This window comes from Lepisosteus platostomus, chromosome 11 (assembly GCF_059453375.1).
Source record: "Lepisosteus platostomus isolate fLepPlt1 chromosome 11, fLepPlt1.hap1, whole genome shotgun sequence".
NCBI classification, from domain to species: Eukaryota; Metazoa; Chordata; class Actinopteri; order Semionotiformes; family Lepisosteidae; genus Lepisosteus; species Lepisosteus platostomus.
In genome coordinates this window covers 14,545,912-14,561,222 of record NC_142621.1, presented here as the reverse complement: position 1 = coordinate 14,561,222, position 15,311 = coordinate 14,545,912, and the positions used below count along the sequence as shown (strand labels likewise).

Genomic DNA, 15,311 nt, shown 5'->3' with positions numbered 1-15,311 from the left:
TATATTTTTTTATTTTTTCCATATAAGTCATGCACAAGTAAGAAAACAAATTGAAATTGTCAACTGAGATAATCTGTTGGTTCCCTGCTGATGAAATAATGACCTCATTCTGGTCTAGCACAATTGTCCCAGCGTTAGCCAAGAAATAATCATTATGGCACCCCTGTGCTACCGATGCCATAAAAAACTAAACGCAGGCCTATCCTACCAATCTGCTAGCTGTTTAATTATGTAGGATAACGGTCTTCCTCATGGAGCCTTCTGTCAAGGTCTTGTAGAGAGAAGTGCTGACTGGCCTGATATTACACTTCCATTAAAATTACACTAAATTATTACACTAAAATCAGCTTTTGATTTTGTCTCCTCCGTGTTGGTGGAAGGAAAACTAAGTAAATATAGAAGTACAGGATCTGTCTAATCTACAGAGAAAAGCATGCCTGCAGGACTCACAGGGTCTACATACCGTATATTGTATTGTAGTTTCAGACAGAAGTACTAGCCACCTATAGTATTTTGTCAATATATTGAGTGCATATATATAGATTTGTTTATCTCAAAGGATACCAAAGTGCTTTGCATATAGAATGGGAACCCTTTCATCCACTACTGTGGGTGCCACACCCACTTGATAGCCATTATGTAACAGCAGCCCCACTGCACTGCAAGTCAGGAGAGAAATGAGTAACTGATTCACCACCTGATTTAAGGGGGAGTGCTAAAGGATTATTAATGGTCAGACAGCCAGGGCTTCAGTTAAACATCACATCCGAAAGACGATACCCCCTGCAGCACAGCGTCTACTTTTGCCATACTGACACTATTGATTCGACATTACAGTCTGCAGGCAAGAGTGCCAACTACTGGTCCACCAACACCACTTGCAGCAGTTACATGGTTTTTCTTAGAGAGCTCCCATCCCAGTACTGACCATGGTCAGCCTTGCTTAGTTCTAAGATGTGATAGGATTAAGCTAGAAGGTGGTAACATTGCTGACATTGCAATATACCTGTTCATACACTTACACTCACTTAAAATATTAGCTACACAATTTTAGACCACTGTGAAGATTGATTGATACAATTAATATCATTAACTCACATAGATCCTTCATCGCTTTTTTGGCATAAAAAATCATAATTCCTTTATACTGAAGAGTTGTGCAGTTGGTTGGAAAGCCATCTTCACATTCTTGACTGCTGCTAATTGAATGGATTATTATATTACTGCCAGAAGCATTGATCATCACCCAAGTCAGATAACTGTATTAAAACTGTAAAAAGAATTATAGCCATCAAATAATTTGCCATACATGCCTGCCTTTATCCAGAACTATACTTTTCTTCTTTTGGACTATAGTCTGAATATTCTCTTTTTTGTGTCCCTGTCACAAGATTGTAAAATCCAACCTGTTCTTAAACCCAGCAGCTCTTTTTTCCAGTTCTATGGTTGATGTGGCTCATTATCCTTCATCTAAAAATTCCAACTCACACCTGTGCTGTTCTCTTGGAGGTCACGGTGCTATCTGAGGATTAGTGATTAATGGTTTCACTGGTTTTGTGCAGTATCAGCAGAATGTCATTCAGGGATGTCTAAAAACAGCAGGAAGGTTTCCAGATCACATCTGAGGGGTACACAACATGCAAGTCCTTTTTACTTTACAATACAAATAGGAAGGTAAGTAAAAAATATCACAGGAAAACAATGTATATCCTACCCAATAATTCAAATTCGTGTACTTCAGAAACAATAATTTGTCCATCAGGTGTGTCATGTGCCCTGCCAAAAGAAATTGGTCCTAAGAAAATTTAGAAAAAGGTGAAAGTGTAGAATTATTCTAAAACCAAATAGAATAATTATTTTTTTTATTTATGCTACCCTTTTGTTTGTCCTACAGGAAAGGTTTCTCGGCTGCATAGGATAGTAGGATGTGGAAGGTTTCTTTTGTAAATAGATCTTAATCTGCATTTTAGCACCCAGATTGTAAAATTGAAATTTCCCTCTTTTTTCAGGGACTTCCCTCACAATTTTCATACGGCAAGCAAATGAAAAGGCAATGATTTAAAGTCAGTGTAAAGTGTTTGAAGCTTTGTTTGCAGCTAGTTTGTATTGAACTCAAAGTGTTTTGTGTGTAAGAACAGCATTTTCAGTTTGACACTTAAAACATTTCTGTTCTTTTTGCATTTTGGCCATGTATTTAGTATATCATAACCTATAGGTTTTTCTCTGTTCTTTCCTTAATAAGCATTTTCAAAATGATTACACACTGATATTTAGACATTATTTTTTGGTTGTGCAATGGGGGAAGATTGTTATTGAAACCATTTAGCTTTTTAAATATTTACAAATTTACAGTAGATGGAACACACTAAGGATTAAAGACGGACACCACTTTCATTTTTTATTAGTTTGCTTTTGTTTTTAACACTGTAACCTACACTTTGTAGTACGTATTCTGGCTTTGTGGCCTGAAATAACAATGCTACAGTACAGTATGTATGAATTCAATTTCTGCTAATTAAGTGCATTATCAAATTTCAGCACTATATACTATATTTGTTTGCATGGAACTACTTTTTTATTGTCCTGTTTGAGTAATTTCCAAACACAGATGGGAGTGTCACTGACAGCATTGACAGGCTACAGGAGTGCCCCAGAGGTACTTCTGTCAAATATGTCTGCTCACTGCCTGAACTGAACATGATAGGAAGATGCTAAGCTGATGGAGCAACTTCCGTTTCATTTACAGTAGGTCAGAAGGAGCCCCAATCACAGCTTGTTAAAATTTAGGAGAACTGCGCCAGTCAAATGAATAGATGACCAAATTTGAAGAAGTCTGGCCTTTTAATGCTTGCCTGCTCTGCAGTTGCATTGTAGCTATAAATTCAGCTAGTTCCTGACAAAGTTTGGATAGGGATCAAAAACCAAAGCGTAGCCTATGAAGTGATGAGACAGGGCCCCACATTACTGGATGTACCTCAAAAGAGGGTGTTACTAATCATGGCCTCCTAATAATCCCCATTTATGAATTGGCTTCATCACTCTCAGAAATGTCAGGGTACTTTTCGAAAAGAGTAGGGGTGTATCTCTGGTGTCCTGGCCAAATTTCCTCCTTAAAATTTACCAGTCATGGCCTCCTAATAATCCCCATCTATCAACTGGCTTTGTTACTCTTTTCTCCTGTCCATTGATAACTGTGTGATGTGTACTTTGGCTGCATCATCCGGGTGAGTACTGCACATTGGTGGTGGAAGAGAGACCCTATTATTACCTGGAAAGTGCTTTAAGTGGAGTGTCCAGAAAGGCACTAATGTATAGAAGTGTAAGGAATTATCATTGTTATTATTAAAAGCAGGTAGGGCTTCAGAACACTTCTGGGCACTTCTGAACTTCTGGGCAACTTTTGAATGTGCTATTGATTTAAAAGGGACACAAGTGCTGGGCTGATAAAGATTGTCATCAAACCTGTGAAGACTTATCTCCAATTTCATCACAAGTGCATGCACCCATCTCTTTCATCATTTTCAAGCTCTCACAGACGTGGATGACAGGCAGCAGCTCATCAAATAAGATTCCTGGAACCCTCTTATGTACTGTACAGTATAATGTATATCAATATACTGTATATGCCCTACTACAAACAATACAGGCCTACGGCCTACAGTATGTTTTACAGTGTGGAAAAGAAGGTCACTTTCTCCATGAACAGTAATATTCTTCTAGTTCAGTTCTGCTGCAGCCTTAAAGGACAAAACAGAGCTACAGAGTCACAAGCCTCTCAAGGGATGACAGTTTAACTCTGGAGTTAAGGGCAGTCCACTTTAGACCTGTTCTTGCCTTAGAAGGCATACACAGTAATGCAGCTGTGGATATACTGTAACAGCAGTTGAATCTTACACGCAGCATCCAAACAAGGAACACCCAGCTCTTGAGAAGGTGCATCTCTGTAACTCTAAATCTGAGATAGGGATGACAGTCTTGAGGGATTTGCAGTTGAGTTTTCAAATCTACTGTAACATGTATCGATATGTATGTATGGACTGCTTTCCCTGTTTTTTGGGACTAGGTTTTCTGAAGGCAGCCAGAAGAAAGGACATTAATCGAGACATAAATCGTGTTGTTTTACTGACTCTCCAATGGTTCCTCTGTACACCCACACCTGCACACCTCTAAGTAACGTCCCATCCTCCTGTTCCCTACAGACATTCACTTTCTTAGTTGTAAGCTGTTGTTGTGTTAAACTAACCTCTTCCATTCTTTACTGCCACAACTACATAGTCTCTCATTTTACTGGAGGAGATTAGGTCTAACCCACAGCCCATATTTCTTCCTCAGCCCTATCAGCGTGGGAATAATCATCGCAGTGGAGGTCAGCCAATATTCCTGAACACTCTGAGCCAGATCTCTAATTTTCACCTTGTATAAATACACAAGCTTTTCTCATCACTGTGATCACTGTACAGTTACATTTTACTAGCTCTCACATCTGGCTTATTCAGGCCATACGAACATGACTTTTTAAGCCTGTAAATACAAACTCACTTTTGTTGGTGTCGCCTAATAAGAAGTGTTTGCATAAATTATTTTGCACTTTAGAACAATTTTCACTAGCATTGAAATGCACATACAGTAGTTGCGTAGAATTTAATAATGTTTAAGCAAAAAAGGGAAAAAAGTTCCATTCTGACTGTCTTGCTTATTAAACAACTCTTCAATAGTAATTACCCCAGAGAAAGAAGTGCCATGTATTAATATGCAATGTGCACACAGAAGACTGGAGATCTTAAATTTCATTTATCAGTTTAATTAAATTAAAAAATACTCCTCTGGGTTGACAGTGCTCTTCCAAGTGCTTACAGTTCTTTTGTTTTTTTCTTTCAACATACCCACAAGCAATTAATTAAAAAAATGCCATAAATATACAATATATGAGATATACGTTTTGAGAAATACATGTTTATACTTTTTAATCCTTAACAAATACACTGGTGGTCTTGCTTTGGCAACACAATGATTAAGTTTCAAGCATTAAGAGACAAAAGCTTACAAAACCAACATGCATAACATTGAAATGTTGGATAATAATGGAATTCCTTGTATATCTTGAAATAAGGCATTGTGCTTCATCTTCAAAGGTACTGTAGCACTAGCTGATATGAACCTTATATGTCACTGTCTTAGGCAGAGTACACTTTGATCTTTGCAGTGCTCAATGTCCTCTAGTAGTCAACTCCGAAAATACACACATCTTATATTCAGAGGAACAAGAAACAGGTTTATTCCATGCTGAAAAGAGAAGAAAGAAAACACAACGTTCAGGTGACACCTGAAGAAGGCTCCACGGCCGAAACGTTGTGTTTTCTTTCTTCTTTTATTCAGCATCGAATAAACCTATTACTTGTTCCTTTACAGCCTACGCATGCTGACGCAGCTACCCACCTGAACTCTTATTTTCAGATACTCACACAAAGTATCTTGACTTATACTGTATAACCGAACATGCTGTAGAATGCTGCGTTTTGCGCATCGAAACGATCTATGAATATAACCTATATATCTGTCAGTATATAGGAAATATAGAAATATACTGTAACCTATATACTGTATTTGTCAAAGAATGACATTGACTTTGATATTGACATTTTGACATTTCTGGACAAGAGTGTCCTTGAGAGACATGCAACAGTCAAAGGAATCAAGTGTGCCTGACAATGGACTCATACAATGATGATGTGTTCCATGATTATCATGCCAGAGTTCTGGTCATTGAAAAATGATTTTTTTAACTGACACAAGTAGCTCCCATTAGAATTACTGTACCAGTCCTGCTTTCTAACTTCATTGATTGTATAGGAAATTGTGATCGGTGCCTTCACGGTTTGTACAACATTTTGCACATTATTAATGGCTTTCAGGATTACACTAATACAGGAGACAATAATAAAGTTGCACAAAATATAATTGCAAAAAAAAAGAAACTGGAAGATGTAAGTCAAGGCTTTTAGCTTATCAAACCTGGACAGAGATTAACAGCCAAAAAAGGTTTAACAGTATTGTGCTATGTTTGGGGCTGAAATAAGCTTGGCAAGGATAGTACTGTATATACAGCATCTAAACAGACAAAGCAGTCTGGGAAGGCTGACATTTTTCTTGTCTAGCCAGAATTTGCTCTTCCTCTTTGCGCTGTACTGCATAGAATAACTCAGTTCTGCGGATAGTGCCTCAGGTTCCCCTGTTTTCCCCACTCATTGGTGAGGGCAAAGTAGGGAAATTAATATTCAGAAGCAAGAGGAAATCCTTTCAAACAACAAGCAGGATTAACAAAATAGACATAAAGTGAACAACCCATATCCCCCAGAGTGATACAGGGTATGATTTTCAAACTTTACACGGTAGCCAAAATATATAAATATATTGTCTCACAATAAGGGAAATGTGAACAAAATATTTTATTTCCTTCACAAATCCAATTGGTATGTCATCTTCAACAGTTAAGAGACTGGAGTTTTGATTTTAGTCGACTCCTGGCAGCTGAAGGAGCATGGCCGAGCTCAGTGCACTTGTCACACAGATACGAACACCCGCTATGGGTTTGATTGGTGTGCGAGGGTCTTTTTCTCATAGGGCACTAGCGAAATGCTAATCACTTAGAAGGAATGTCCATAAATATTTGAAATATCTCGTTTTAATCATGGACACAGTTCAGAGGCTAGTTGAAGACAACATCAGAAGTGCCAGGAGCCGTCTTTGAATGGAGCCTTTGTAGTCATGTGCCTGGGAATAAAAGAGCCTTTGGTTCAAACAGCTACGAAGTGTCAGGGGTCCCGTGGTCTGTGTGGGCCTTCAGAAGGTCAACTATCTCCGTGTGGGAAGCTTCCAGAGCTATAGACAAAGCACTGTTGCCTTCCTGAGGAGAGAGCACAGCACAGTCACTATAGAACTGCAGAGGTAAAGAAATCACAAATATTTGGCTTTGGTTCTGAGATCATTTAGATAAAACGTAAGAGGAGACTGGTTGTTTCATAGGCAGGCCAGACCATCCTTGGTAAAAAGATTTTCAAACCTGTTTTTTTTTTTCTTTTTCTGGAAGTGTTTAACCTGGTGAGGTTCTGAGCCAGCACACTCCATTCCTTCTCCGCACAAGAGGGAGAAAATAATAGCTTTTGAAAGGGATTAGTAAACCTAAACCACAGAGATTTTGCCACAAAGGAAGTCATTAATAAAGAGCATAACACTAATGCCACTCTATTTCTATACTAATATTACAATGTGAAGGTATTTGTGTATTGAAAGAGTCAATTGTTCTCAGGAGATCCCCCTGATTCCCTGAAGGTCTGGGGAGTTGAAGGTTTCTGAAAATAACTTGCTCTCTCTCTAACATACAGTACTGTACCTTTTCATTTTCTTTCCAGCTACGACTTACTTTCATTTCATGTCCAGTAGATGGCGTCATGAAGAGCCTTTTGTTTTTTTTTTTACACTCTGACAATTTGCTTGCACTCTAAACAAACACAACACTACTGAGCTGCACACAATGCTGAAATATAACCTCCTAATTAAAGCACAACTTTCAGGGGTTAATTATTTGCTTCTGTCAACGTTTGTCTTCCAGCTATCCTGCTGTTGATCCTATAGATAAGGGCTGCCTCAGGCTCCTTTACAGCTTTATTGTACATCTTGGCAGTAAGAACTACAGTATCTGAGCACAATCAGACCTGGAAAGTGCTATGAGAACAGATCACAGACAAATATGAAGTTTTACCCCCCTCTTATTGTTTGGTTCTATCTGTTTCCATGGAACACAGTGTGTTGCTTTCATGTAAAACACTATATATATATACATTCCATCTTGTTTTCCTGTTCTGGTGCATGGCCAGAACCATAGCTGTTAGAATGCCAGCTAAACCTTTAGGAATGTGGAAAACCATTTTACATTGCCTCTGCAATGTAAACAGTTTGGCTTAGGTGAATGCACATCTATGATTGTGGCTAAGTACAGCGTTCCCATAAATCAGACCAATCAACCATGACTCACTTGGGCTCTCCATACAACCACAACAAAAGAACGCTTGTCTATTTTGGACAGAACCGGAATTCTTGTAGGTTTAACAATTGTAAACATATATGCATCAGCTTGAGCCTGTTATAATAAGCTGTGCAATTCGCCATATTTTGACAGGCTTTTATTCAACAGAGAATTAGAAATGGTAGTGCCAAACCGATGCTTTCTCAGAGTGGTAAAAAATGTAGAAAGTAACAATTTGTTACTATTGTTCTTATGCATTATGGGAGGTGTCCTTGTTGGTTTATCACTAGTGTCACTAAAACAGGTTTTTTGTACAAGGTCTTTGTTCCAGTGTGATTTGAACTTATGGCTGAATATCAAACCCATCATTCCAAAGAATTAAAAAAAGACACAAAACATGTCAGTAGCTAGTAGATGGAATCATTACGAAACCTACTCTTTTACATTACTCCAGAGATTCATCTTATTACACGACAAATGCACATTTCTCCCTGTCTGTAAGGGCTGTGCAGGTAGGTAGATTTACAGGACAAAGGACACCCACTTTTCTTTGTGGGGTAAACTCACATTATCGGTGATGCTGGCGTCGCAGGCCGGCAGCGCGAGCAGGAGGCGGACGATGTCAGCATGACCGTGCTCGCACGCGCACATGAGCGCTGTGGAGCCATCATCGTCCTGAGTGTTGACGTCGGCGTCGCAGGACAGCAGCAGTCGCACCATGTCAATCCGGCCGTGACTGACAGCCAGCATCAGAGCTGTCTGTCCAGCCTAAGAAGGAAGGTAGCTCATTAACTGGCATTCTCCAAATCCTTCAGGCTGCACTGGAAAGACTGCACAGGGGGTTGCTCAATACATCCATCAATACATGCATGAAGGAGTTCACTGGGCTTGGTTGGTTGCAAGCAACTCTGTGTAAACTCAGTTTGGACACAATTAATTCATCCATGTATTAGACCACATGATGCGTGTTACTATTTTTGGTTTTGTTCTTATGTTGTTATTATTTCTTGACAGTTTTCATTTTAACAGCACCAAGGTGTCAATTAGCATTGGAAAAACCAGCACACCTTATCCTAACCGAGATACTATTTCAATGATATAAATGAGCATTTTTAATTCTTCTCAGTTTATATATAAATTGAGCCTTATTTCAAGTTTTGAATGAATTCCCCTCCATTTAGGTTGCATACATTGAAAAAGAATATGCTGTACTTTAGAGGAAGGACACAAGTAAAAATAAGGCAGGGGGAAAAAAAAAACGATTACATCCCAATTATATAATGCATTGGGTATTTGTGATCAACTAGCACTTAACAAAGTTCAATTTCCTACATCAATGAGCATTAGCCCAAGGCATCACATTTTAGACTGTTAGTCAATTATGTGTGATGAGTCTGGGAACATTCATAATAACTAATGCCGAAAAGAAAATCTGGAGTAGTGCCTAATCGGGGGTTTATTAAGTGCTAGTGAGTCACGAAATTAGTGGCCCACAGGTTAAGCTTCAGAGCACTGCCAGACCTGACTGGCCCTTGTGTTGATGTCCCCCTGCTTCAGAAGCTGCAGGGCCACATCCATGTCCTCCCGAGAGTCGGCAGCAGTTAGGGAGGCCAGCATGATGGCAGTGTAGCCCGCTTTGTTCTGATGATCCACTTTGCACAAGCCTGTCAGATAACATTGGAAGCATCCACATGTGGGTTAAAAGGCTTCAATGGAGTTATTCTGAATGTGATTTCTATTATGACATCTTTAAGATGTCCTCATCAAAATATTGCATTCAGGTTCAGAATTTTTTCAAACTGTGTGTCATTTTTGATGAACGGGGAAAACGGAATGAAGATTAAAGAGCTTCATTTTTTCGGATTAAAAGCTTCGGAGCACAGCCCTTTCCCTGAAGTTTCAGTTACTACTTTCAATTAGGTTGACTCATGGAAAACGCAGTAGGATGTCCAAAAATCAATTCTGGTTCTCAGCTCTTGAAAAAAATCAAACCTTAAGCTGGACACATGGTTTTGATCAGGAGTGAATCCGTCTGATTCAGAAAACCATGCTGCTGAACATGAAACATCTTGTTTGTACCAAATTTCATTAAGTAATGGTGTTTCCAATGCAGTTACTTGATTCAATCAACTAACCTTTTAATAAGCCCTTTTAATTTCAATGCGTCAACCTAATTGAAAGTAGTAACTGAAACTACAGGGAAAGAGCTGCGCTCCACTGAAAAAATAACCTCTTTAATCCCTGTTCCATTCTCCCTATTCATCAAAATTAACGCACAGTTTTTCAAATTGAACCTGAATATCATAATAACAGCTGTGCAATATGTAAACGCAAATAATGTTATTCTTTCTATCTAAGAATTTCTATCTAATTTCTAAGAAATACATGAAGTCCTGGAATATATTCCTGCTGGGATGTGTGTCAAACTATTATGTGAAGTGTTGAGTCCTGATTCAAGGACCCTGGTCATAGCCAGCTTACCTGTGTCCAGGAGCAGTTTGACGATGCGAAAGTTGGAGTGGGAGACACTGTAATGAAGAGCAGTATTTCCATTGCCATCAGCTGAGTTGATGACAAACTCCAGGACTTCGGGAGAGACAGCTTTCAGCTCCTGGAGGTACAGAGCCAAGGCATGGGCCTGGGAAGCCTTCTGACTTGAAACACGGAACCACTCGTAGTAAACCACACTCAGGACCTGCCTCTGAGGAGTACACGGGACAGGGGTTCAGAGCAAACCCAGACCCAGAGGAGTCCTGCCTGTCTTTCTCTGGACCTCACTGTTGCCCAGGTATGCACTGCTATCCTGCCAACTTAAACATGTAACATGTAAACATGTCGGTGATGGAAGTACAACTACAGTTTATACCTAGAAATAACACTGAGAGAATTGTACTATTGGCTTTTTTATGTTATTAGATAATCTATTGTCTTACTACAGTCTTTAAAACAGCAAAGCTTCTCTAATATTCCTAGGAATCCAAATTCATTTAATTCCATTATATATGAAATGCCTAGTATACCATAATACACTGAAAACGAAGGTAATGCAATTTGATTCATTCATGACAATAAATTATGTATGGCCCTATTTTAAAACAGTTAAGCTTACACCTGCTTTTTTATAATCAAAAATAACATAATAAAAATAACATTTATTATAAAATACTACATTACTGCAGTTATACAGAATGAAGTAAGTATTTGAGGATATTAACTGAAAGTCCACATACAGGTTAGGAACCTAATATTTCTAATTGCAGAACATTCTTAGTGAATAGGCTCAGCCCTTTCTGCTTCTGACAGTCCTACCAGTTCTCTGCTGGGAGAGAGAACCTCTGAAAGGTGATCTTTAAGGAAAAGACATGCAGCCATGAAATCCTCATCCACTGTTTCCCTGAAAATGAGGAAAAAATCTGCTATAAACAACATAGTCCTGAGGAATTATAAAGTATATACTGTATATTAAAATGGTTAGATTCCGGATTAATGAAATATGTAATGTAGCAATGTACAGCAATTTATTTATATATACAGATACAAAATTTGCAATAGGCAATTGTGATAAATAGCCATTCTTTTTGTAAAGACACTTCTGATACCCAAAGATAACAAAGAAACAAAATCAACTACTGTATATTAGGGTTGTCCCAGAGGACCTAAGCAAGAGGGAGGTGACAATAATTTACCGTGAACAAATGCAAAACGTTTAAGATTGCTAAAAACATTTACAATTGCAGATGTCTCTGTATAATTGTGCTAGTATAGTTACAGAATAATGCCACTGTGTTTTTGTTAGAATCAGTTAATTCTAGACAATAACTAAAGTCTCCTGTTAAGTCACAATGTTAATTTTCTGGAACATAAAAGACTATTCTAAAGGATACTGAAACACAGTTGCTCAATACCTGTTGCACATTTCTCAAGAGAAAAAGATAATCCATATTTTCTTTTCTTCTTTTTTATTATTGATGAATAAGGACCCTGCATCAGCTAATGCATCAGCTAATATATTTCTTTTCATCTGTGAAACTTAGTTTTTTAGCTCAGTGTCTTATAATTTGTGGGTTGAATCGATAAAGGTCATTCATTATAACTTTTCAGAGACCTGATTTAAAACAAACAGCTTTTAAATATTCATTTCAGACCCCAAAGAGCAATGAAAGTTTTCTAGGATCTGTGTAAATGAAACTAAAATCATTTGTGTTGTTATCAGCTTACTACTGACCTCAAAGAGCGTGAACTGTCTGAGGTATGCGTAGGTGTGCTTCTCAGTGATAGCTGCATTTTAGAAATTACCCAAAGTGCAAGTAGTGAGTAAATTATAATACTGAAACTTTTTTAATTGAATTCACATACATTGAGCTCTCACAGTTGTACCTGATTACAGATGTCCAATGAAAACATACTGGTGATCAAATGCAGTTTAATCAGGACTCCAGAACTACATTGCTGAAAAGGTTCTAATAAGGACATAAATACAGTTATACAGGAAATCCTGGACAATTAAAGCTCTCATCTTGCCAGTTTGAACTTAAACATTAATACTTTTTCCAGCTACAGTCAAACTCCAGCTTTAGCAATGATGTAGTAAACTGAACCCAATATGCTTTCTCCATCAGCAATCTGGTGATTTCACTTTTTATAATGCATATACATACTGTAAATGATGAAGAATGTCATCATTTAATAAACAGCATTTACTTTTGCAGCAGAGCAAATGCAAAAAGTGTTCAGATAACATCAAGAGTCTGCAGTCTGCAGTAACTGGTGTGCAGGAATATGTCTGAATTTATATGCCTTTTTCATCCAGAATGCTTTGTGTACATTACAGGGGCAGTTTTCTACTCATCCATGGAAAAGCATTTAGTCCACAATGTGACCAGACTATAGGGGACAAAGAGATAAATTGAGTTTATAACAGAAGTTTGGAAGGATGGTTAGATCCTAATCTCTCATGCTTCCACTCTCCTATATCTTGCATCCAGAATTCCCTTTGCTGATCACTCTCGTACCCAGCCCGCCAAACCAGCAACACCTTTGAAGCGGCTCCCTAGCTCATTTCTCACAATACAGAGGGCATTTGGGACGGAGGGGGGTTTCAGGCAGTCTCATCCTCACAGCTAGACTGCCAGCTAGACTAGACTTCCCTCAGCTAGGCGAGTCACGCCAAATGCCCTCCTCACATTTCATAGAAATGGAGTGTTGTGAAATAAAATGTTTTTATTTCTGCCACTTGTTTTCAGAAGCTGCACAACGGTAGTTCCCAAAGCACATAACAGCCACAGTCCTTGTGAGGCTTTGATATGTGAATGTTCTCTCAATTTGGCCTCACCTGCTTGCCGCCTCTGGCTGTGGCATATTGCTGGACTCACTGGTCACCTGCGAATGACCTCCAGTCCTCTCAGACTCTTCTAAATTGGTGCTTTGAGCCGCCTCGGCCCCTCCATCCTTTCTCTCCTCTGAGCTATCATTCTCCTCGTCCTCTCCGCTGGACTCCTCACTCGAAGTCGTTTCATACCTCAAAAAAAAAAACATGTCTGTGAAGGGTTTGTCATGACTTTATCCCCATTTTATTAATGGCACAAATACTTAAAGCATGAAGTTTAATCTTTTGTATTTGGTTTTACTTGCTTAAAAGCTGGTCTTGGAAAGCATGACATAGTGTGTAGAGCACTAATAGAATAACTGTTAATACAACAGCTCACAATAACTGATTTTTGGCAGCAACATGGAATTTCTTTTTTTTCACATTGCGTGCCCCTAATCTGAGCCCTGTGTGGGTGCTGAGTCAAGTCTCTGTGAAATTTGTGGTTTGTTGTGGATGCCCTATGGCGTGGGCTTCCAGTTGACGGAAACAAAAATGATTTTTAAGTGTCAACCACATAACTGAACACATCCCATCTCTGTTTCACTGGGGCCACAGTTCAAACCCCTGCAGCCCTGAACTCACCGGGGAGCTGCACTGCGGTGTCACAAATTAACATGAGCATTTCTGCAGGCAGGAGAATCAAGTGCAAGTAACCGCTTTAATGCTCCTTTAGCACTAATGAATAGATTATTTATTCAACATTTCTGCAATGCTCTGATAAGAGGGTCTGGAATTTGTGACAAGGTTGCTCTCTTGGGGGGATGCGAGTTGGCTAAGCCAGTTGATAGACCTGACTACAATAATAATAGAATGCCAGTTTTCCTGCACTGCATATAAAAATGTTTAATTGTTTCATTTTATTTCTACCACATTACGGCACTATCAAAGTACTGATTGACTAATAATGATTTCATCACACTGTCCTTCATCATGGGTCCATACTTTGATCGGGACTCTTGCCTGGATAAGAAGTACAATTTAATGAAAGCCACAAAGGCTTAAGATCAGAATGATAGATAAAGGCACTTACCCGCCATTCACACCAACAAACTTCAGGTTCTTTTTGGCTCCACTGCTTCCCAGCCTGACACTGCAGTCCTTCTTCTTCATGATGGATTTCAAGGCTGAAGGTGGAGAGCACCCTGTGTAAACGCAAGCAATGCAGTGTGACTATTTTTCAGCCTCGAAAGTGATTCCACCACTACAGTTATTCTGTTCAATCAGAATTCCTCTCATTCAAGAGTTGAAGATTTGTTCTGCTTTTGCTTCCCGGTTCAAAGTGAAAAACTGAATCTGAACATGATGTGTAGCTTCAGACAGAGGTTTTAAACCTGACTTACTCAAAAGGACCAATATGTTATGACATCCTAGTGTCTGCATATTTTTCATGTGTTTTGGGTCAGGAGGCACTTTTTCGTTTTTACACAGCAAATACTAAGCTAATATCTAATGGATCTTCAACATGAGGGATTGTGCAGATAAATATACAGTTAACAATGTTAACAATATTGTAGTTTTTGTAAAATGTCAACACAGCATTAAGCATAACAAAAATCACAGTGTGTAATGTTCTTCTGGTTTACCACAGCTGTTATACAATATTAAAAAAAAACAGATGGTCTGAAAAAAAAACGTAGTTTGTTGTGTTTAAAATGTCTATGAAGCCAGAATGCAGAGTTAAGGATAATTAAAATAATAACATGGCTAATGGATTAAGGGTGGCTTGGTGGTGCAGTGGTTAACATCGCTACTTTGTAATACTAGGACAATGAGTATTACAAATTAAATTCTGGACCTGGGGTGTTATTTGTGTGGAGTAAGTATGATCTCCCTGTGTTGGAATGGGTTTCTTGTGGATGCTTTGGTTTTCTCCCACAGTCCAAAAGCATACTGGTAGGTTTGAAAATTTGTTAGAATGTG

The 15,311-nt window shown here is 38.7% G+C and overlaps 1 protein-coding gene across 5 annotated transcripts in view; it reads right to left on the bottom strand.

Annotated features, from left to right (window-relative positions):
- Window positions 1–4,785: 4,785 nt before the first annotated feature.
- The window catches only part of kank4 (KN motif and ankyrin repeat domains 4), a 38,695-nt gene continuing 28,169 nt past the window's right edge, over window positions 4,786–15,311 (bottom strand). For 4 of the 5 annotated variants that reach the window (XM_088598623.1, XM_088598620.1, XM_088598621.1 and 1 more), the window contains 7 exons: window positions 14,422–14,533; window positions 13,356–13,541; window positions 11,333–11,417; window positions 10,505–10,724; window positions 9,545–9,687; window positions 8,591–8,791; window positions 4,786–6,904 (listed from right to left, as the gene is read on the bottom strand). In XM_088598623.1, coding sequence (XP_088454749.1) covers window positions 6,803–6,904; window positions 8,591–8,791; window positions 9,545–9,687; window positions 10,505–10,724; window positions 11,333–11,417; window positions 13,356–13,541; window positions 14,422–14,533 — 1,049 coding nt within the window. In that variant the 3' untranslated portion in view covers window positions 4,786–6,802. The remainder of the gene's footprint in view (window positions 6,905–8,590; window positions 8,792–9,544; window positions 9,688–10,504; window positions 10,725–11,332; window positions 11,418–13,355; window positions 13,542–14,421; window positions 14,534–15,311) is intronic. The other variant, XM_088598624.1, reaches the window with a different exon arrangement.